This window comes from Phyllobates terribilis, unplaced genomic scaffold (assembly GCF_046119375.1).
Source record: "Phyllobates terribilis strain yellow unplaced genomic scaffold, ASM4611937v1 Scaffold_49__1_contigs__length_9717188, whole genome shotgun sequence".
Lineage (NCBI taxonomy): Eukaryota > Metazoa > Chordata > Amphibia > Anura > Dendrobatidae > Phyllobates > Phyllobates terribilis.
The window spans coordinates 6837702-6862029 of record NW_027362809.1 but is presented as its reverse complement, the minus strand read 5'-3'; the positions used below and the strand labels follow the sequence as shown (position 1 = coordinate 6862029).

Below are 24328 nucleotides of genomic sequence, written 5' to 3'. Positions count from 1 at the left end.
TCCGGGAAAAGTGCGACAGTCTCTTAGAAAAACTGGTTTTCCTATAAAACCGGTAGGGGGCGCTTTAGGACGCGCAACTATATACAGGGGAAGTTGGAAGTTGGCCGCTCTCAGTCCTCGGCCAGGTAGAGGGAAGGGAATGGCTGCTCACAGTCCTCAGCCTGTGGGATTAAGGGGTTAACGGGTAAACAGTTCACTCAGCTGGTCCCAACGGGGACTATATATAAGTATCAACAGTTTCTTTGGTACCCGGTCGGGTAACTATTTACATCACTTCTCTGCCGCACTCAACGGCGTCTTCCTCCTGCTCTTTGCTTACAGCTGGTTGTTACTTCAGACCCGTCCGGCCATGTGAGCTGGCTGAACAAGTCCTCCCCCAGGTGTGGCACCCTTGGTTTTACGGGTGCGGGCGCGGTGGTGGTGGCGCCCGGGTTGCCCAGGCCTTGCGGCCAGGCCTGGGGCACCTGGAAGGTGAAGGGCACCGTTAATACGGCGGCGCCCTGGGCTACCTGGCCTTGCGACCAGGCCGGAGGCTCCGCAGAGGTAGGGGGCGCTGTTGGTGTTGCGGCGCCCGGGAATTCTAGGCCCTGCGACCAGGCTGGTGGTACTTCCTGCTTGGTCACGCTCGGGGTCGAGGCGTGTGACGTCACAGGGGTCGCGGCGGCGGCTTCCGGTTGGGGCCTAGTCTGCGTCGGTGACATGGCGTTTTCGGGCACAGCAGGGGGACTTTCGGGCTCTGCGACGGGGAGCTGGGGCAGGTAAGCGGTGTCACGGCTTGGGGTATAGGCGTCCCCTTTACCTGCCTCCATGCGTTCGGCTCCCTCCTCGGCGCCGTCTCCGGCCTTGGGTCCTCCCGCGCCATCCTCAGAGGCGGTCTCCTTCCTCATCTCGGCTGGCGTGCTCCGGGTCTTGGTTTCAGCTTGCGTCTTGGTTTCAGCTTGCTGGGCCATCTCCCGGCTCCATTCCGCCAATATCTCGCGCTGTACCCGGGCCATCCTCCGTGCGAGGCCCTCCAGGGCAGTCTGCGCACACTCCCGGTCTCGGGGGAGCTGTGCAAGGACCTCCACTAGGCCTAGTGGGGTCGTGGTGTCCAGCAGGCTCCTGACCAACGGGTCGGTGCTGCTCTGCTCTTCTTCCAGCAGGCTCCTGGCCAGCGGGCCGGTGCTGCTCTGCTCTCTGGACATCTCCGGGTGAGCTCCTCCGATATTCTTCTCCAGGCTTCTTGCCTCCGGGTGCGCTCGCTCCAGACTCCTCCAGGCGGCACCCATCTTCGCTCTTTTCTTTCGTCTCCTCCCACTTCGAGGGCGGTCCCGGGGCAACTCGGTGACTGTCAGCTCCAGGGGTAGTTCTTTCACGCTGACAGACACCTCCAGCATCACAGTCTCTGTTGGTGGGGGCGGTTTCCACTTTTGGCGCCATTTTCTGTCCCGGCCCACGATGGGAGGCGGCCTCTCGCCCTCCTTTGGCACGCCCATAATGGCGTCCGCTGCTCTTCCAAGGCGGGAAATCTGCGGTTTTGGCGAGAAGCGTCGCCCAGTGGCGGGAAACTCTGCAGATGGCGGGAACAAGCTGGAAATGGCGGACAATCGGCGGGAAACGACTGGTGATGGAGTCCGATGGCGTGGACCCTCCGGAACCGGCGGGAGACTTCTTTCTGAGGTAAACTTGCACTTTTCTTCAGGCACGCAGTACCCGGGTGTTGCGGGCACGTAATCCTGCCGACTACGCCAAAGTTGACGCGCCCCCTGGGACATATTCCTTTTTGAGGGGAATACCCGGCACCGGATCAGATGGGGGGTTGTAGTCTCCGAGCGGCTGTGACCCGGCCCCGTGCCCAGGGCGTCAAACTCAGTGTTGTGGCAGTCCTACAGATGTTATTAAGAGTTCTTTTGTGTCGACTACGCCACCCGTTGTGATGCGGTCACTGTGGCCGCCGCTGCAGCAGGGTCCGCTGAGGCTGATGGTGGATGCGCAGCTTGGTGGGATAACCCCCAACGGGAGGGGTATAGCCTCAGAGGGGACAGGCGCAGAGGATGGGGGTTGTGGTGGTGTAGTGTAGACGGCAGTGAAGACAGAGTCGGGTTGTGCAGTTAAGGGTGTTTACTTACTGCAGATGTTGTACTGGTCACTCCAGCTGCTAGTGACCACCCGAGCCGTGCTGCGTCCACCAGGTCCTGGATCCAGCCAACCCCCAAACAAGTCCGGAGCGTGGCCCTGAGCTCTCTTTCTGTCCCGTTCTCTGGCCGTCCCCACCAGTAATCCACCTAGGTCCAGCTCCCTCGGGCCTTCTGTTGGGACACCCTTGGCCCTGGGTTCCCTGACCCTTCATGTGGTGTGCCTTCGGGGTGGATGTGATGGGTGACCGTGGCAGACGCTGCCCACGGTCTCCGGTCTCTGGCTGGGGAGTGTTTTTACCCCCACCAGCTTGGGTTCCGGTACCCTGTGCCGACTCTTCACCCGGTGCTTTTAGTTGGGATCTCAGAGTCCTTCTCTTCTGTGCTCTGGGTCTCTCTCTTTTCTCCTCTCTCACTCTGGGTCTTGGTCTTTCTTCTCTCCTCTCCTGACTTGTTCTCTGCAGCTGATCCTCTCTGCATCTGATCCTCTGCATCTGACCCTGATCTTAGTTGGTGCCCACCTTATATACACCCTCTATGTGTGAGCTCAGGTGACCAGCACCCAATGAGCTCCTATCTTTACCCAGGCTGCTCCCCCTATCTGCCCCTACACTACATGGGATGTACCACCCCCCTCCCACTCCAGCCAGGAACAGACTCGGTTGTACCTGCACATTTCTAAGTGGGAGTACCGTCGGTCTGTTCCCCGGAAATGGGATGTGTGTAGTGCATGCAGCCTACCGAGCTCAGTTCCACACTCCATCCTTGCCCGGGAGTGGAATATCACACCTCTGGGTTGAGGTGCAATACCCCTGTAGCAGCCGAATCCTCAGGGTGCTACACTACCACGAGTGTGAAAGCACAACTAACATTCAAAAGTGACCAAAACATCAGCCAGAAAGCATTGGTACTGAGATGTGGTCTGTGGTCCCCACCTGCAGAACCACTCCTTTATTGAGGGTGTCTTGATAATTGCCAATAATTTCCATCTATCGTCTATTCCATTTGCACATCAGCATGTGAAATTGATTGTCAATCAGTGTTGCTTCCTAAGTGGACAGTTTGATTTCACAGAAGTTTTATTTACTTAGAGTTATATTTATATATACATTACAAACATATATAATATACACAGTTACTTGGTTAGGTGCCGCTCAGATGTTTCGCCCCCTGAGCTGAACCCTGCGCTGCTACACAGAGCAAATATAATATTATTTTCACACAACCAAATGGTAAAGAAATCAGTGAATCACCTGTGGGATAAGAACACTCGTTACACCCTCAGATGACTTCCCTGATAGGTACAGTGTACAAAATGGGGTCACTTTAGGGGGTTGTATGTTGTTCACACCTCAGGGGCTTTGCTATTGGCCCCCACAAGCGAGGACCAGGGCTGTGGAGTCGGTAAGCCAAACCTTCGACTCCGACTCCTCAATTTCCATGACACCGACTCCACGACTCCCTCATACATGGCTCATGTTTAAGTGATACATTTATGGTAGGACACATTTTTTCAGCTAAAAGTCTAGACCCTTAGATCATGAATAGGACAAACATTTATAGGACATTTCATAACTTTCCCAAATTCTTATGAAAAATATTCCCCACAAACTGCATTGAACTACTGTACCCAATTTATTACATATTTTAGGAGTCGGAGTCAGTCCATTTTATACCAACTTCAACTCCGACTCCACCAAAATGGGATCTGACTCTGACTCCACAGCCCTGGCGAGGACTGCCAAACACACACGTCTCTGCTCTGTACACCTCATGCACGCGCTGCTCTGCTCCGTACACCTCGTACACACGCGGCTCTGCTCCGTACACCTCATACACACACGGCTCCGCTCTCTACACCTCGTACACACGCGGCTCCGCTCCGTACACCTCGTACACACGCGGCTCTGCTCCGTACACCTCGCACACACACGGCTCCGCTCCGTACACCTCGCACACACGCGGCTCTGCTCCGTAAGCCTCGTACACACGCGGCTCTGCTCCGTAAGCCTCGTACACACGCGGCTCTGCTCCGTACGCCTCGTACACACGCGGCTCTGCTCCGTACGCCTCGTACACACGCGGCTCTGCTCCGTACGCCTCGTACACACGCGGCTCTGCTCCGTACGCCTCGTACACACGCGGCTCCGCTCCGTACGCCTCGTACACACGCGGCTCCGCTCCGTACGCCTCGTACACACGCGGCTCCGCTCCGTACGCCTCGTACACACGCGGCTCCGCTCCGTACGCCTCGTACACACGCGGCTCCGCTCCGTACACCTCGTACACACGCGGCTCTGCTCCGTACACCTCGCACACACACGGCTCCGCTCCGTACACCTCGCACACACGCGGCTCCGCTCCGTAAGCCTCGTACACACGCGGCTCTGCTCCGTAAGCCTCGTACACACGCGGCTCTGCTCCGTACGCCTCGTACACACGCGGCTCTGCTCCGTACGCCTCGTACACACGCGGCTCTGCTCCGTACGCCTCGTACACACGCGGCTCTGCTCCGTACGCCTCGTACACACGCGGCTCCGCTCCGTACGCCTCGTACACACGCGGCTCCGCTCCGTACGCCTCGTATACACGCGGCTCCGCTCCGTACGCCTCGTACACACGCGGCTCCGCTCCGTACGCCTCGTACACACGCGGCTCCGCTCCGTACGCCTCGTACACACGCGGCTCTGCTCTGTACACCTCGTACACACGCGGCTCTGCTCCGTACACCTCGTACACACGCGGCTCCGCTCCGTGCACCTCGTACACGCGCGACTCCGCTCCGTACACCTCGTACACACGCGGCTCCGCTCCGTACGCCTCGTTCACACGCGGCTCCGCTCCGTACGCCTCGTACACACGCGGCTCTGCTCCGTACGCCTCGTACACGCGCGGCTCTGCTCCGTACGCCTCGTACACACGCGGCTCTGCTACATCCACACTGTAAACCCCTCCTGACCCCACACATAAACTTCAGCTCATCCAGCACCATGACAACCAGCACAGCAGAGTCCTGCATCCACTGAGGCCCTGATCATGTGACACCTGACTCCTCCCCTCCTGTGACCTCATCACAGCTCCTGTGCGCACAGAGCAGCCATATATGTGGTGGCGGCTCTGCAGGTGGAGGTATGTGGAGACCCCCATTACTGGGCGCTGGGGGCATTAACCCCTTCAGCACGGAGACTCTTTTGGGGTCTTGTGTTGCCCCTTTATAAGAATCATAAGGTTTTTGTTCTGTTTCCTGTAATAGATACATACGACCCAACTATGGAGACAGGAAGGGAGGAAACGTATTGTTCTCATAGTACAGGACCCCTTTACTGCCCCACAGTGTAATGCCCCCATTATGCCCCTTATGCAGTATGTATGATGCCCCCACACAGTGTAATGCCCCCATTATGCCCCTTATGCAGGATGTATGATACCCCCACACAGTGTAATGCCCCCATTATGCCCCTTATGCAGGATGTATAATGCCCCCATTATGCCCCTTATGCAGTATGTATGATGCCCCCAGACAGTGTAATGCCCCCATTATGCCCCTTATGCAGGATGTATGATGCCCCCACACAGTGTAATGCCCCCATTATGCCCCTTATGCAGGATGTATGATGCCCCCACACAGTGTAATGCCCCATTATGCCCCTTATGCAGGATGTATGATGCCCCCACACAGTGTAATGCCCCCATTATGCCCCTTATGCAGGATGTATGATCCCCCCACACAGTGTAATGCCCCCATTATGCCCATTATGCAGGATGTATGATGCCCCCACACAGTGTAATGCCCCCATTATGCCCCTTATGCAGGATGTATGATCCCCCCACACAGTGTAATGCCCCCATTATGCTCCTTATGCAGGATGTATGATGCCCCCACACAGTGTAATGCCCCCATTATGCCCCTTATGCAGTATGTATGATGCCCCCACACAGTGTAATGCCCCCATTATGCAGGATGTATGATGCCCCCACACAGTGTATTGCCCCCATTATGCACCTTATGCAGGATGTATGATGCCCCCCACAGTGTAATGCCCCCATTATGACCCTTATGCAGGATGTATGATGCCCCCACACAGTGTAATGCCCCCATTATGCCCCTTATGCAGTATGTATGATGCCCCCACACAGTGTAATGCCCCCATTATGCCCCTTATGCACGATGTATGATGCCCCCACACAGTGTAATGCCCCCATTATGACCCTTATGCAGTATGTATGATGCCCCCACACAGTGTATTGCCCCCATTATGCCCCTTATGCAGGATGTATGATGCCCCCCACACACTAATGCCCCCATTGTGCCCCTTATACAGTATGTATGATGCCCCCACACAGTGTAATGCCCCCATTATGGCCCTTATGCAGGATGTATGATGCCCCCCACACACTGTAATGCCCCCATTATGCCCCTTATGTAGGATGTATGATGCCCCCCACACAGTGTAATGCCCCCATTATGCCCCTTATGCAGTATGTATGATGCCCCCACACAGTGTAATGCCCCCATTATGCCCCTTATGCAGGATGTATGATGCCCCCCACACAGTGTAATGCCCCCATTATGTCCCTTATGCAGTATGTATGATGGCCCCCACACAGTATAATGCCCCCACAGTACCACCTGAGGTCTTGCAGTTGGAATAATCCCTCTGGAGTTGGTTTCCCTTTGCCTGCTCCCCTCCATGAATACCCTCGAGCATGTATACAGGCATGTAGGGGAGCAGGCCTTACTAGATATCGAGGCTTTGTACAGTAATATACCGCATGAGGATGGTATCAGAGGAGTAAGACGTTTCTTGAAATTAAGGTCAATAGAGTGTAGCAGACATAATGACTTCATGAACGATCTTCTAAAATTCACTCTTACTCATAACTTCTTTCTTTTTGACAGGAAGTACTTACCCGAGCTCAGGGGTACAGCAATGGGGAGATTCTGTGCCCCCTAGTATGCTAACCTATTCCTGGGCTGGTGGGAGGAATCCACAATATTCAGGGATGATAATAAGTGATGGCATCCATATATTGGGGTATGGTACAAATATATTGACTACATTTTTATCACCTGGTCAGGGACGAGTGAACAATCTTTTGAATTTGTCGGGGAACTCAACATCAATAGAGTGAGCCTTAGATTTACATCTGAATTTATTGTAATAATAATTTTTATTTTTATAGCGACAACATATTCCACAGCACTTTACAATTTTAGGGGGGACTTATACAGACAATACAGACTTTACAGAATAAGCATAACTCAGATATTAAAAGGAGTGAGGGCCCTGCTCGCAAGCTTACAGTCTATAAGGAAATAGGTAAAATGTACATATATTGTATAATACTGCCTTAATATACTAAATAGGGTAAGTATATAACACTACATGAACTGGTCGCCAGCCAGTATGTGTACAGTACAGACAGAGGCTATTCAGTGCATGGATGGTATGAACATGATTTTGAAGAAAATTTTAATATGGGCCAAACTGGGACAGTTAGATAAGTGTGTTGAGGTGTTACGCCAGTCTAAAGAAATGGGTTTTTAGGGCACGCTTAAAACTGTGGGTATTGAGAATTAATCGAATTGTCCTGGGTAGTGCATTCCAAAGAATTGGTTCAGCATGTGAGAAATCTTGGAGACGGGAGTGGGAGGTTCGGATTACGGAGGATTTTAGTTTTAAGTCATTAGGAGAACGGAGGGCACGGGTAGGGTGGTAGACTGAGACGAGGGAGGAGATGTAGAGTGGTGCTGAATCGTGGATAGCTTTGTGGGTAAGAGCAATAAGTTTATATTGAACTCTTTACTGGATGGGCAATCAGTGCAATGACTGGCACAGGGAAGAGTCATCGTTGTGTCGGTTGGTGAGGAATATGACCCTGACAGCTGCGTTCAGGACTGATTGGAGATGGGAAAGTTTAGAATGAGGGAGACCGATAACTAAAGAGTTGCAATAGTCCAGACTAGAATGAATAAGAGCTACAGTAAGAGTTTTTACTGACTCAAAGGTAAGAAAAGTTCTGATTCTAGAGATGTTTTTGAGGTGTAGATGATACGAGCGAGGAGATGTGAGGAGTGAAGGAAAGATCTGAATCAAGTATGACCCCAAGACAGCGGGCATGTTGCTGGCGAGTAATGATGGAGTCACAAACAGAAATGGCAATATCGGGCATAGGTAGGTTAGTGGAGGGAGGAAATACGAGTAGTTCAGTTTTTGACAGCTTCAATTTTAGATAGAGGGAGGACATAGTGTTAGAGACAGCGGAAAGACAATCACTGGTATTTTGTAATAATGCAGAGGTGATGTCCGGAGAAGAGGTGTATAATTGGGTGTCATCAGCATAGAGATGATACTGAAAACCGAATCTGCTGATTGTTTGTCCAATAGGAGCGGTATATAATTAGAAAAGAAGGTCGTCTAGGACTGATCCTTGAGGAACCCCGACAATAATGGGAAGGGGAGAAGAAGAGGAGCCGGCAAAAGACACAGTGAAGGAGTGGTCAGAGAGGTAGATTCACAATGCTGCAGAGAGATCCAGGAGAATCAGCAGGGAGTAGTGACCATTAGATTTGGCTGTTAGTAGATCATTAGAGACTTTAGTGAGTGCAGTTTCAGTAGAATGTAAAGAGCGGAAACCAGATTGTAAAGGGTCAAAAAGGGAGTTATCTGAGAGATAGTGGATTAGACAGGAGTGGACCAGTTGTTCCAGGAGTTTAGAGATGAAGGGAAGATTGGAAACAGGTCTGTAGTTAGCAGCACAGTTCTGGTCAAGGAATGTTTTTTTAAGTAATGGATGTATGCTGGCGTGTTTAAAAGAGGAGGGAAAAATACCCGAAGAGAGGTAGAGGTTGAATATTTTAGTTAGGTGAGTGGTCACAGCTGGAGAAAGGGACTGAAAGAGATGTGAGGGAATAGGGTCACTGGTGCAGGTAGTAGGACGAATGGAAGCAAGGAGCCTTGTCACTTCTTCTTCCGTGACTGGTTCGAAGTCAGAAAATTAGCAAGTTGCTGTGTGGGAGGGAGGAGCATGCATAACATTTGGGGATTGGGAGAAAATTTCCTGTCGGATATGGTCAATTTTTTCTTTGAAATAATTGGCCAGATCATCAGTGCTGAGGTCGGTGGTCGGGGCCTGTGCTGTTTAATTAAGGAGAGAGTGAAAAGTGTCAAAAAGGTGTTTAGGATTATTGGACCGTGAGATGATGAGGTTGTTAGGCTATGTGCCCACGATGCAGAAATGAAGCAGAAAATTTCCAAACGGCATGAATTTATATAGTGTGACCGTAAAAATAAAAAAATAAAGCTATACTTACCCCCGATCCCCCGCCGCGTGTGCTGTCGCGCTCGTCCTGGCTTCTTCTGATTGCCGGCATCTCGCGAGACAGCCTGCGGTCACATGACCGCGACGTCATCTCAGGTCCTGGAAGGAGAAGCGCTGCACGGGCCGCCGGACAGGTGAATATAAACTTTATTTTTTATTTTATTCTTTTTTTCACAGGTACAATGGTACCCAGGTCTGGATGAGAGTCTTCTCTCCTCCAGAACTGGGTACCATCCGCACATTGAATCGCATATAATCCGCGTGTACAAATGTACAGACGCGCATTATATGCGTCTCAATGCAAGTCAATGGCGGCAATTCCGCTGCGCTTCCGCAAAATTAATGAACATGCTGCGGATTTATGAGCGCTGCAGAAATGCTGCGGAAAAATCCGCAGCATGTGCATTGACATTGCGGAATGCCATTGGGGACCATGGGGTGCGGATTACCATGCGTTTTTGATGCGTTTCCGCTGCGGAAACGCATGAAAAACGCATCGTGTGCACGCAGCCTTAAAGTAGGTTTGTTTAGAGAGGTGAAGGAGTTATAGGTTTTAAGCATAAATTTATAATGGAGGAAATCTTCGGCCAGATTAGATTTTCTCCACAGCCATTCAGCATACCTGGAGCACCGCTGGAGATAACATGTTTGCAGCATGTTCCAGGGTTGTCGCCGTCTGTGCCGAGTTGTTCTCTGTGCAGGTGGTGCGCCTTCATCCAGGGCGCATTGCAATGTTTCGTTATAATGCTTCAGTGCAGAGTCAGGGCATGAGAGGGAGGAGATTGGGGCCAATGATGATTGCAACGTTTTCAGAAATTTCTGGGTGTTAATGGCATGTATATTTCTATAAGTGTGGAAAGTGGGGGGTCTTGAGCAGGGTGACAGTTCTTGACAGAGAATGAAAGAAGGTTGTGATCAGCGAGCGAAAGAGGAGTTAGTAAAGTCATGTATTGAACAGAGCCGGGCAAAGATCAGGTCAAAGAGTATTTCCATCTTCATGTGTAGGAGAATTAGTAAGCTGTGAAAGGCCGAAGGAGGAAGTTAGCGATAAAAGATGAGCGGCAGATGGGGAGAGGGAATCGCCAATTGGGATGTTAAAGTCTCCCATGATTAGTGTGGGGATCTCATAGGATAGAAAGTTTGGAAGCCAAGTGGCAAAGTGATCGAGAAACTGACGGGAGGGGCCCGGAGGGCGATACACAACTGCCACTCACAGGGAGAAGGGCCGGTAGAGTCTGACTGTGTGGGTCTCAAAAGAAGGGAAGATAAGTGAGGGTACTGGGGATATAACCTGAAAAGTACATTTTATTTAAAGGAGCAGACCAACACCAATTATTACCAGTTGCCTTTGCTATATGTACTGATCAAGAAAGATTGGAATGGGACCCTAGGGACACTCATCTACCATAAACCTTCAAGCACTAATAAACTATTGAAGTGGGATAACCACCACCCCATCCCCATAAAAAGAGGAAAACCCAAGGGCCAATTTTTACGGTTGAGAAGGTACTGCTCAAATGTCACAGATTTTATTATACAGGCAATAGACCTGAACATCAGATTCAGGGAAAAAGGGTACTCTTGGTACATTTTGGATTCCGTATCATCGTTTGCAGAAAAATGGGAGAGACAGACACTCCTCCATACCTAACCAAGAGACCAAGAAGAAGATTGAACAACACGAGTAAGAAAAACTTACGACAATCAGAGTGACTGTATCTTTCATATCCTCAGAAAACACTGGGATATACTTGTGGCTGACCCGGCCCTGAGGGGTGCTGTGGGATCTACTCCCACAATAACTTTCAGAAAGGGTTGGTCAGTTAGAGACCATTTAGTGCATAGTTTCTATAAAATCTTGCATCCAAGGGGACTTGGCTAGATAGAAGAATCTGTGGTTTCTTTAGATCTGGAGAATGTTGTACATGTAATTGGATGAGACAATGTAAATCTTTCTCAAGTTCCTCCATGGTTAAATTATTTTTCCAGTGGGATTATTCCAACTGTAAAACCTCAGGACTAGTAGATATGGCCACATGCACCCGCCCCCTAGAATATGTAGACTAGATCAAGAGGGTGTCTAGGATGATAGTAGGGGAGCATTTGGGCGATATACGCCATGGTCGGTAGATCCCATTAGTGAGATACAAGAACAGTGTATATTGTGGTGAAACCGGAGATATCTCCTTTTGTATCATTGTGGTGGTTAAACCCAATGTCAGAGGAGGTGATCACAATAGATGTATCCTCAAAAAAGAAAGTGAGCGGATTTTTAGACTGCATTCACTGGCCTCTAAGGGACTCAATGAGCAAATTTCCTATACCTGTTTGATGTGAATACAGTCCCATTCTGGATTATAATTTTGGATTGTAAACTCTACCCATTGCTACTCAGTTCCCTGTGAATGGGGTTTACATATTGTGTCTGAGCTTCTATATCAGAATTATTTCTTATCAATTATATTCCACTTATACTATTTCATAATTAACAAGTGTGGTGATCCTTGTGTATCTCTAATTGTGCAATAGAGGGGAAATTTGATCATTTCGGAATATACTGTGGGCCACCATCCCAGATTTGTTGTAGTGATAAAGTAGATCTACATTTCTATTGCATTATGGGATGTGCAATACTTGTTTTTAGTCTCCCATGGTGCTGATCTCAGACATAGGACTTTTCTATGTTGGTGGAATGCAATCCAAAACCATTATGCGCTCCGGCGTGGAACGCATGCTTCCGGACATGTGCATTCGCAGATAGGAGACCGTGATGCACTCCGGCATGGACCGCACATGTCCGGGCACGTTTGAGCTTTCTTCCGGCCTGTTGTTTTGAGCTGAATTGCGGGGAGTACTTGAGAATTTATTTTTGTTCCGTCTTTAGTTGATCCCACTGATGCATCAGATAAGTCCTCAGAGAATTATAATTAGAGGAACCCATGGACACATTAGGATTTGTGAAGCTGACCTCCGCTCTCCTCTATTTCCTTTGAATTTGTTGTGTGACCTGTATTTCAGAACAGTGGCTCTTGGTTTGTTTCATTTCCATGTGTAAATTGAATTTGACTCGTTGTCTTTGATATCTCTTTCAAACTTGGTTTTTTTGATGTCTGAGATCGATCCTCCAGACTTTGTAAATTCTTTTACATATTTTGTTTGAGTTTTGTATCCAAAAAGGCTTCTACACTTGGCGGAAAACTTTCACCGAGTTTTTTTCAAGAAACAAATATCAAACGCCATGTGACTTGGTTATCCTATAAGGGTTTTTTTAAATGTGGACATACACCCTGTAAAGCATGCAACTATGTTAATAAAACCGACACATTTGAAGAAAACCTAACGGGACAGCAATTTGCAATACACAATTTCATCCGTTGTAACACTATAGGGGTCATCTATATAATAGAGTGTATAGAGAGTTACCTGCAATATGTGGGATGGATGTCAGATCTGCTATAAACATGTATTAGAAGACATTTATCTGATGCAATCAATCCCACAGCATTAAACCTGTCTGTGGTTTCGAGATGCTTTTCACAAAAACATAAAGGGGATATCAGATCCTTCAGATATTAGGAATAGAAAAGTCTTATAAACCATTAAGAGGTGGAGATATGAAAAGAAAAATCTTAAATAGAAAGTTATATTGGATATTTAAATTATACACTAGAGCCCCACAGGGAATGAACATCAGACAGGATTAATATTACAGTACAATTAATTATATTTGTTTTTGATTTCCTGTGATTTTATTGAATGTCTCATGCATGAGTTGTATTTGTGTATTATCTTTTTCTTCCATACAATACAGGGTTAAATTGTCTGAGAAGTGCTCAGTAATCAATGGACACCCAGGCGTTGGAAAGGGAAGGATATAAAAGTATCACAGAGACTCACATGTTACAAATCAGGAATAAGCATTGGTTTGGTCGGCACTTGGTGGTATGCCATCACAACAGTGTTTATGAATTCACAATAAATGTGAGGTTTTAACAATATAGACAATGCTGGAGAATCCATCTCTCCTCCTTTCTCTACTTGAACCTTGAAATTTCCCTGTGACGATACAGGGTAAAATCTGAATAAGCCAGGCGATTAGATTTGTTCAGTCAAGAGAAATACACTATCTTGTTGTGTTGACTTACAAATGTATTTGTATTTCTCTTGCTGATCAATAAGGTCATAGTATTTGTATAACCCTTGTAAGGTAGCGCTTTTCATCACGCTGGGGGACACTCGCTTCACGGGGTCAATTATAGCACACCAGCCACGTTTTCCGGTAACACGACATCCAGCAGTTTATTACACTTCATAACTGCACATAACATAGTCCATCTCAGTGGCTCACCGGCATGGTTATACACATAACATCCAGGAGACCTTTCCAATTGCAGACATGCCCGCTTGGCTCCAGTTACAGCCTTCAGCAAAGTAACTATCAATGTCCATATAACACACTGCTTCACCTTAGTCGTGTGTCAGCTGCTTTCTTCAGGCTAGTAGGTTCCCATACACAGGGACGAGGCTTCTTGCCTCACCAGGCCTCACTCCGTCCAAGGCTACTGGCATCCCCCACACCCAGAGATCCAGCCTTCGCCCTCCAGGACTACACAAGGCTTCACCAGGCCTGGCTCTCTCTTCAGGCCTCACCAGGCCACACTAGGCCTCACACTAGGCCACACACTCCCTGGACCATTACAGTAATGCTGCAAGCCACTGCATTACACCCTGAATGCTGAATTCTATTCATTTGGAAACATTCATGTTTACTATGCTAATGACAAATTGTACTAAGTTTCCTGAAAGTTAATTTACAACAGCCCCTGTGATACCAACTATGTAAATAGATTAGCTCAAACAATGATAGGTGATCCCTGCACCTTTACCTCTTTTACCTGGGCCTGATGACCTGACACAGATGTAAATATAAACAGGGATGTCTGTAGTGCTGTAGACAGAATGAGACTTGGGACAGAGAATCAAGGAACATCAGAAGGACTTTGGAAGGAGAATGGGAGACATCCTTCAGGAAAGTAGATGGATTGCATGTCATCTAAAGAGACACAGATTTGTATTCTGCATGATTCTAGTCTAAGGGTATCGACCTTGACTGGAAAGATTCCATCGCTACTTTTGGGGAGTCCAGGAGAGGACGAAAAAGTCACTTGGCCCCATGTATATGTTTTGGGGTTGCTAGGAGGGACCCACCAGTCGCCTAGAACCCATGGAGGCATTTGGAGTTGCCAGGAGGGACCCACTGGTCACCTGGCCCCATGAAAAGTCTCGGAGAGGCCAGGATGGGACCATCGGGTCTCCTGGTCTTGTACCTCGATGGACTGTTGGCTTCTTAATCTTGTCGCTACCTTCTCTCTGTGGGGGGCCGCCAGAAGCAGGGGGCCACTGGTAGAGGTAGTCGGCCCTGGAAGACTTCCAAAGTCGCAGCTGTTCTGTCCCAGGTGGGTGGAGAAGGAAGTGTGAGACTGTGTAATGTTGTACAATTTTGGGTATTTGCTGGGACTGTTCTGTGTGTTTATTGTCCACTTTGTGGTTCAATAAAGTATTGCCACGCTGTTTTACCCTCACCCTGTGTTGTTTGAGTAGCATTACGCCCATGGAAGACCCCTGGTCTTCACAGTCCCTGACCAGGGCGGTTCCATGCGGTGATCTTCAGACAAGGTGGATTGAATAAACAGTGAGCTGACCTCCCTCTCCATTTTACCATTATATGCAAGTTTTCCCTATAGTGACGAATATTTATTTTTGCTAAAACTGTGATATTTTCACTTTAAAACTTTTTTTTAAACTTTTTTATAAACTTTATACAACTCTCATTAATGCGATCATATAACACAGAAGCCTCTGATTGGTCAGGTGATGCACTGTACTACTGTAGTGCCGTGTATTATCACTGCCTGTCAGTGTAATACTAACGGCCCCATACACATGAGATAAGTGTTGGCTGAACGGTCATTTGGCAGACGGCTATCTCTCCAGACTCCCCCATACATAAATATTCCAGCTTTCCTGTGATTTGTATGACTGACTGCATCTGTAGGGAGGCCCCCAAATACATTATATAGACTACCAAAATCAGTGCTTCCATGCAACTTTAGTCTAATGTTTATGGAGGCGTTAAAAGGTAACTTATGGAACGCTGCCTCTGGCCCGGCCTAATAGACTTTCGTACATTGCAGGCCCAGACACCATAATTAGGCATTTAAGTATTGTAGCGACTAGTCAGCCCCATACTATCGAGTACTTGGGGGAGAAGGGCATTCAGCCGAACTCTGTCACACCTTCTTAGATGCCATGTTTGCTTTTTGCAGGAGCAAGTGGTTAAACTGCCAGGGATTTTATTGCAGCCGCACCCATGCCATCCCTGCGGTGTACATCTATGTTCTGGTGCCCAAAAGAGTTCATATATAAACAAAAACAAATGTTTAACGTGTTAAAAAATGACAAAATGTGTCTTCTGCTTTTTGCATGTTTTTTCTTTTTACAAGAATTGTTGGTGACAATTTTCTTTTGAAACATTTTAATATCTGCTCTTTTTTTCTGGGGGTTTTCTTGTAATATAGGAAAGCCTAAGGCCAGAAATAAAACCCATAATACACTATACATGTAGACTTTAGTATCAAATCATTTCTGCCCTCGGTGTTTGTGCAAACAAAACAGCTTTTATAAAAGCCTCAAACTTCTGTGTGTGAATCAGACATGAGATCTAACTTGATGGAAGATTACAGTTCGGGGAAGACGGGAAACATTCATATAGACAGCCGGTGGTGATGTAGTCAGTGACGGACTGTGGCCAAATATGGTTTTAGATCCGTAGTGGAAGATGTTGCCTCATCATGAAGTAGTTATTTCTCACGTCACGTGTAATGAATATCTCCTGCAGTATTGCTAATACCGATTCCAGTGTCGGAAAATGAGATGAGAATTAGCTTTATGGAAGGTGAGTCTATGAGAAACTTATTCAGCTGCAGACTCCGAGGAAGAAATTGCTTGTTGTCTGTGGCCTAAAATATAAAGGTTTTATTACTAGATGTAAAGAAAAAACTAAATACTGTAAAATAATAAATCTCCTCCTATGTTTCCCCTTATTATCTCCAGTAATTTTATTATTACACAGGATTTTTATGATGTTCCATCAGCTTATCTTTTTCTCATTCAGATCTCTAAAATACCGGATCATCTCAGTGAAGATTGTCTATATAAGAAAATTTTCCTGATTTATCCAGGAAAATGATGAACAAGATGGTGGAGAGGATATTACACCTCACCCTAGAGATCCTCTTCCGGCTTACTGGAGAGGTGAGAGATTCTGATGACGTCACATTACATCATTCTAATCTATGGGAATAACAGATGGACAGAACTGGAGAGGTGAGGACTCTGGAAATGTCTGCAGTGAGATTTATTAATGTGTCTCTCCATAACCAGAGATTAATCATGGGGCCTCCATCTCACCCCCTGATACATGAGGACATCAATGACCAGAAGATCCTAGAACTCAACTACAAGATGATTGAGCTGCTGACTGGAGAGGTGACACTGCTGGGAATGCTGGGACATTATACAGTAATGCTATGAAGGGATTGGGGGATGACGGTATCATTGTATGTGTCAGGTTCCTATAAGATGTCAGGATGTCACCGTCTATTTCTCCATGGAGGAGTGGGAGTATTTAGAAGGACGCAAAGATCTGTACAGGGACTTTATGATGGAGGTTCCCCAGCCCCTCACATCACCAGGTAATAGACAGGACTAAATACACACGGCCTATAATTATCTGCATGTAAAGAATGAATTCAATCCCTGTATGTGTTTCCTCCAGATCTGTCCAGTAAGAGGACAACACCAGAGAGATGTCCCCGTCCTCTTCTTCCACAGGACTGTAAACAAGAAGATCCCAATGTTCCTCAGGATCATCAGGTAGATGGAGAGAAGGTGTCATGAGATCTCCCCTATGATGTGTAGACGGCTGTAAAGGTCATGTCTTCAGTTTTGTTTTATCCACCATTATTATGTTTTATATTTGTGTTATGAGAACGGTGGAGATGGCAGGATTAGAGCCGATCAAACTTGTGACTTCTCCGTCTGTCTTTGACTTTTATAATATTTGTTTCAGGGTGAAGATCTGACCCATATTAATGCTACAGAGACATATGTGAGGGGTGATGAGCGGTGTAAAGAGGAGATTCCTACATATGACTACCCAGGTGAGTAGTGATCACTAAATGCAGAGAAGTCACAGATTCTTCTCAGTCATCGGCTGTGGCTGCTTTATCGGTGGTGTAGTCCGGCCGTATCACAATCGTGTGATCACCATTTTGCCGCTAGACCACAACATTCTCCTCTGTCCGAAAATATTCAAATTACTTTGTGTAATTGGGAAAGCCCTTTTCTGTAGAACTTACAATCTGGAGGATCCACCTCCCCCTGGGATTAGGAGACACTGACCGTTACCTGCCCAGATCTATAAACTACAAAGCCAAATGACAGCGTACGTAGAATGTGCTCACAAGTTAGAAAATCACTTGAAGAAAAATATTATGATGGACCTGTAAGAGAAAGCGGAGGGTAATGATGCTGTTGGCTTCCTAGAACCCTGATATCTTATTGGATGAATCTACCTTCTCTCCCTTCTGTGCTGATGAATGTGCTCATATGGTCCCTACAAGACCAGGTCCAGTCTTTTTGGCCAAACTTCATTTTTATGATTGACAACATTAAATGTGCAGTGAGGCCAAGTGTGAATTTCTGTACAATAACAGCAGAATTTCCCTTTATCCTGACTGTTCAATTTCTTTTAAAACCGACTAACTTCAAACAGGATTGCAATAAAGGAAGAATTTACAATTGTTTGGTGGATTTTATTTTATTAATCATAAACCACTATTTAGAGATGTCATGGATACATAAATTAGTATAAAACCAAGGGTTAAAAATAGACCATTTGGTAAGTCCTCCAGGGATCCAGAGCTGTTTGGGACCTGTAGTAGGATATATAAGGACTGTAGTTACTGGCCTGTATAGATTAGTTGCTTTTTTGTAAAGCTACTGTGCATGTATTTACCTTGGATTGCGAGAGGATCTTACTGGATAATGAAGAGGAGAATAGGAACGGGATAATGGATCTTCTTATTAAATAAGATGTTGGAATGAATGCTGTAATGAAAGAATTTTCAGTAAATAACAAGCTCCATCTATAAAACCGCTTTTTAAATGGCTTACATAGAAAGCACGAACCTAGATGTTCAATAAATACCCAGGGGTGTGCCAGGGTATCGATTCAGACCATAGGTTCTACCAGTTTTATAAACCAGAATCAAGCCTCTATAACCCCACAGAGGCGTATACTCGTCCCCCTGGGGCACACCCCTGGGTATTTATTGAACATCTAGGTTCATGCTTTCTATGTAAGCCATTTAAAAAGCGATTTTATAATCGAAGGCAAGATGAAGCTTGTTATTTAATGAAAATTATTTCATTACAGCATTCATTCCAACATCTTATTTAATAAGAAGATCCATTATCCCGTTCCTATTCTCCTCTTCATTATCCAGTAAGATCCTCTCGCAATCCAAGGTAAATACATGCACAGTAGCTTTACAAAAAAGCAACTAATCTATACAGGCCAGTAGCTACAGTCCTTATATATCCTACTACAGGTCCCAAACAGCTCTGGATCCCTGGAGGACTTACCAAATGGTCTATTTTTAACCCTTGGTTTTATACTAATTTATGTATCCATGACATCTCTAAATAGTGGTTTATGATTAATAAAATAATAAAATCCATCAAACAATTGTAAATTCTTCCATTACTACTCCCTACAATCCTCACTTATCCTCCTCAGTACATCAGCGCAGTGGTTTTATATAATTGATTCTATTCCCCTAGTGGTTTATGGTGACACAAACCATTTGCAGCAGACCTACTGAGTTCACTTACCAGCGCCCCAATTTTTAGATAGAATTGCAATAAATATTACACCTGTGCCATGATATATGTCTAAGCTGTGCGTGGCTGATGGCTGTAATATACATTTATTCACGCCTGCAGGAGATGTGTTGGCTCGAGCCCTGGTTTCATGGATTCACTCCATGTCATAAATTCCATTATGTTTTCAATCCTAAGGAATTCAGATTACTGCACAATCTCTCCTGAAATGGGGGCGCTAATACTTGCTCTACTCTTCTGGTCAGGACTCATAGTAGCTCCAATGGTCCACCATATATGAGTGCGACTCCGGTTTAGTGTTGGATTTCTCCCTTCATACATACGTTGTTGTTGGGGATGTTACATGTTTATATATTCTTTCTTTTTTCACACCTTCATTCTGTATGATGGTTTCATTGTGGTGGGATCGGCCGGCCTCACTTATGTGACTCTGTAACTCCCTGGTAGTCTTTCAAAAAGATCTCCATTGCCTCTTCCAAATGCCCGAGATCTAAATTTAAGACACCTCAGCTCTGCACTATTATAAAAGAGTTCACTTTAAATGTCTAATATTTCTTCTTGAAACTCATCTGACAGAAAATATTGTCTCTTACGATAGTTTAGATTGCCAAGAGCCACCGAGCCCCATACTCTAATTACCCCAGAGAGGTTTCTCCACTTGTTACCTGTTTTTCTCTGATGGAGACTGTTCAGTTTGATCGCTTCAGTAGATGTTTTATTGTCTATCATCACAGTTTTTGACTTCAGTAATCCTCTGATTTAACCCCTTCCTGCAGCCAGTTTTATGATTCTAATCAGACCCATTTTTCATATTTGACGTGTGTCACTTTATGTGGTGATAACTTTGGAATTCTTCACAAAAGATAATGGGAAACAAATGGACCTTACAAATTATTTTCCAACTTATTTTGAATCCGACAATACCCTATATACGGTTGTACACTACTGTCTGGGCACATAGCAGGTTAAGAAGGGAAGGAGCGCCATTTATCTATTAGGAATGCAGATCTTGCTGAAATAGTTCCCAGACACAATGTATTGGGGGAGCTGGTCTTGGTCACCTGGAAGCTTAAAAGATGGCTACCACAAACAGGCTTGTCACTATCTACCCTGTTTACAGATTTCACAAATTACTTTGCTCATCACCCCTCTACATGGATCTGGACCTACACAGAGACCCCAAGGTTTGGGCTACGGTGTTACCGGCTATTCAGTGGAGTGAGATGGGAAGAAGAATAGTCATGTAGCTTAGTCAGAAAATAGCAGAGAAAATACAAAATCAGAAGACACAAGAGTAGTCAGTAAATGGGCCGAGGTCACAACAGGAAACAAATACACAAGCCGGGAGCTGAGCACAGAGGACTGACCCAGAGGAGAACAAGGCTGTATCTGGCAGCTTCCGGCAATATGCTTCCAGCTTTAGTAGGGTGCGGTGCTTTCCAATTGGCTGAAGCAGGGAGCAGATTACTCCAGCTGGACAGCACACACACCCATACTGTCAGACTCGATGGTATTACAGGTACCAGCAACCCTAATCTTAGTGGCTGGACAGAAGCTGTACCTTTAACTCCTTATTTGGGAGGCAGAATGAACAAACAGTTGAACACCACGCTCCACTGCTTCATCCTATAAGGTTTTCTATTAGATAGTCATTGTCCTGGTGAATAAGTGATTTTTTTTATATAACTTGCCTTTTTTACAGACAATTTAAGTAGAAATGTTCAAAAATATAAAATTCAAGGATTTTTTATTAAAAAATAATTGGTTTTATTCTTGGCAGATGACTGTACCCGGAGATCAGAGGGACAGCTGACATCCTCAATTTTCAAATCAGATGACCTTGAGATCACACAGGATACAATTCAAGTGAATGCCATTACTCCAGATATACCATCATCCCTTCACAGCAAAGATCTGTCATCTGATCCTTTGACACAGGTCCTGTCTTCTGATTTATTACCGACTCCTAAGGAAAATCAAAGTCACAAAATAAGCATTAAAAAACAAACTGCTCCTAATGCAAAGAAGCCATTTTCACATTCAGAATATAGAAATAGTTTTCCTCTTAAAAAGTCTTTTCTTAAACATCAAAAAATTCACACAGCGAAGAATAGATTTTCTTGCTCCAAGTGTGGGAGATGTTTTAATCAGAAAAAATGTCTTGTTAGGCACCAGAGAACTCACACAGGAGAGAAGCCATTTTCCTGTTCAGAATGTGGGAAATGCTTTACAGAGAAATCATATCTTATCACACATCAGAGAACTCACACAGGAGAGAAGCCATTTTCATGTTCAGAATGTGGGAAATGTTTTACAGTGAAATCAAATCTTAACAAACATCACAAAACTCACACAGGGGAGAAGCCTTTTTCATGTTCAGAATGTGGGAAATGTTTTACAGACAAATCTACCCTTATCAAACATCAGAGAACTCACACAGGGGAGAAGCCTTTTTCATGTTCAGAATGTGGGAAATGTTTTACAGACAAATCTACCCTTATCAAACATCTGAGAACTCACACAGGGGAGAAGCCTTTTCCATGTTCAGAATATGGAAAATGTTTTAACTAGAAATCTGATTTTGATAAGCACCAGAGAATTCACACAGGGAAGAAGCCTTTTTCATGTTCAAAATCTAGGAAATGTTTTAACCAGAAAGCGCATTTTGATAACCACCGGAGAACCCACACTGGAGAGAATGCCGCAACTACACCCAACTAGTCTCTGTACAGACAAGAAAGGCCCTAACTGCACAACTAAAAACGCCACCACAGACCTAACTCCCTAATTAGTCGTTGAGGAGTTTGTCATACCTCCTGAGGAACCAGAGGGGAGGCTGCAACAAGGGGAAAGGAAAGTATGAAGTAAAATACGAAAAACCTGAATGAGAAACAAAAACACATTCATATAGGGCAAAGAAGGCAAGCTAAGGAGAACGACAAATAAAAGGAACAAGTATAATCTCCCAGAAACCTAACATTGTTAGAATTAAAAGGTACTGGGAGGGAAAGCAAACTGACCGGGAGGATAGTTTCACCTTTGTGGTGAAACTTACAAAATTCATCCTCACCAACTGTAAATGTAAAACCCGTCCATTTATAATGACCACGGACAAGATAAAGATTCCCAACTCACATCAGGACCACAAGATCCCAGGTACTTTCAGCTGCATAACGTCTAATGTAATGTACGTAATTATATGTACCAAATGTCCAACTGGGGGTCTGTATGTAGGGCAGATGGGGCAAAAACTTAAAAGAAAGATGAATTCTTATCGCCACACAAAAAAAGAAAAGATGAATAGATCTACTTGTGTCCACACATATTTACGGCCACAACTGCTTCTCCCTTTCCCATACTGATAGTTCTGCTTCACATCACTTGTCTTATCTATTGCATTATTCCTGTGCCCTGTTGTGTATAAATATGTGACTCTTCAGATTTTGTGTTATACTATGTCTGATGAAAGACCTGAGTAGTCTCGAAAGTTTACTGACTAATGGCTAACTGAAAAGATGGTGATGGTATCCTCCACTGAGGACTCTCAAATTTTAATATTTTTATCCATACAGCAATTTTAAGATCTCTCCACAGGTGTTCAATGGGATTTAGATCCAGACTCATTGCAGGTCAGAACTCTCCAGCACTTTGTTTCCATCCATTTTCTGGGTGTTTGAGGTCATTGTCATGCTGGAAGACCCATGATCTAGGACACAAACCCATCTTTCCGACACTAGGCACTACATTGTGACCCAGATTTCACGATGCCTTGCACATAGTCAGAGGCAGCAAAACAACCCCAAAACACCTTTGAACCTCCACCATATTTGACTGTATGGGTTGTAAATTTATTGATTATGCTGCGCACCTTCTACAAAGGAACATGCGGATCTCTAAAGATGGACTTATAACCTTGAAATTATTGATATTTTTGAACAATTTTGGTTCTCAAGTCCTCAGACAGTTCTCTTCTCCTTTTTCTGTTTTCTCCATGCTTAGTGTGGCGCACATGCATGCACACAATGAAAAGATTGAATCAACTTCTCCCTTTTTTATCTGGTTTTAGTTGTGATTTTCATATTGACCACACCTGTTACTTGCCACGGTTGCGTTTGAACAAGCTTCACATGCTTGAAACAAAGTTGTTTACCCACAATTTTGGCAAAGTGCCAACAATTTTGTCCGGCCTATTTTGTGTGAAATTATGTTCAATTTGCTTTTTTTTCTCTGTTTTCTTGTGTTGTTCCAATACACACAAAGGAAATAAACGTGTATAACAAAACTTGTAATTTCAATAATTTTCTGGGAGAATTACTTCATTTTCTGAAACAATTTCAAGGGATCCAACACTTTGACCATTACTTGTTTTTGTTGCTTTTTTAATATGTTGCAGCGTATCATCCTCTACGTGTTCAGCTATATTAGGAGGCTTGTAGCAAAGTCCAATTAACAGCTTTGCATTATTACCATTTCCATGTACATTACCCATACAGATTGTACATCAGGGATGCAAAACTCAAAACATGCAGAGGGCCAAAATGAAAAACTTTGACAAATTCGTGGGCCAACCAGTATACAGTATAATGGGCCCCACATACTCCTCCATACATAAGAAACAAGAGGAAAAAACTTCAAGTCAGAGTCCCATATAATAGTGAAAAAATTACAAAATTTTATTAATTATAATTTATACAGGAAAAAAATATGAATCACAGAAACAGTTAATAGTAAAACAATGGAGGAGCACTAATGAGGAGCATGAGACAAATTAACATGATTCTTTTCTGATGTAAATACATAATTGGGCTGCCAAAAAAATAAGAGTATATTGTTAAAATGCAGTGAAGCATTCCATAAAAGTGCAGGTGCTTATGAGGTAGGTCAGAAGTAGTTGCTATATAAGAGGTTAGTCATACTGCTGTCTA

At 45.4% G+C, this 24328-nt stretch overlaps 1 protein-coding gene across 2 annotated transcripts; it reads left to right on the top strand.

Annotated features, from left to right (window-relative positions):
- The first annotated feature begins 5159 nt into the window (after positions 1-5159).
- On the top strand, positions 5160-23685 carry LOC141191637 (uncharacterized). 2 transcript variants are annotated; one of them, XM_073661574.1, is made up of 8 exons: positions 5226-5243; positions 7015-7150; positions 16612-16751; positions 16881-16985; positions 17068-17191; positions 17275-17372; positions 17569-17659; positions 21184-23685. In XM_073661574.1, exons 3-8 carry the CDS (start codon positions 16683-16685, stop codon positions 21972-21974), a joined length of 1278 nt encoding a protein of 425 aa, XP_073517675.1. In that variant the 5' UTR covers positions 5226-5243; positions 7015-7150; positions 16612-16682; the 3' UTR covers positions 21975-23685. The 2 variants fall into 2 exon arrangements, with proteins under 2 accessions (XP_073517676.1, XP_073517675.1); XM_073661575.1 differs by lacking the exon at positions 7015-7150 and having other exon boundaries at positions 5160-5243.
- Positions 23686-24328: the final 643 nt, after the last annotated feature.

What these genes read in the sequence shown, in the direction of transcription:
- LOC141191637 (XM_073661575.1), top strand. Translation starts at nt 16,683, where the DNA reads ATGATGAACAAGATGGTGGAGAGGATATTACACCTCACCCTAGAGATC. An exon ending in TCTTCCGGCTTACTGGAGAG is followed by an intron (nt 16,752 to 16,880) that starts GTGAGAGATTCT and finishes CTCCATAACCAG; the next exon opens with AGATTAATCATGGGGCCTCC. An exon ending in TCCTACATATGACTACCCAG is followed by an intron (nt 17,660 to 21,183) that starts GTGAGTAGTGAT and finishes TATTCTTGGCAG; the next exon opens with ATGACTGTACCCGGAGATCA.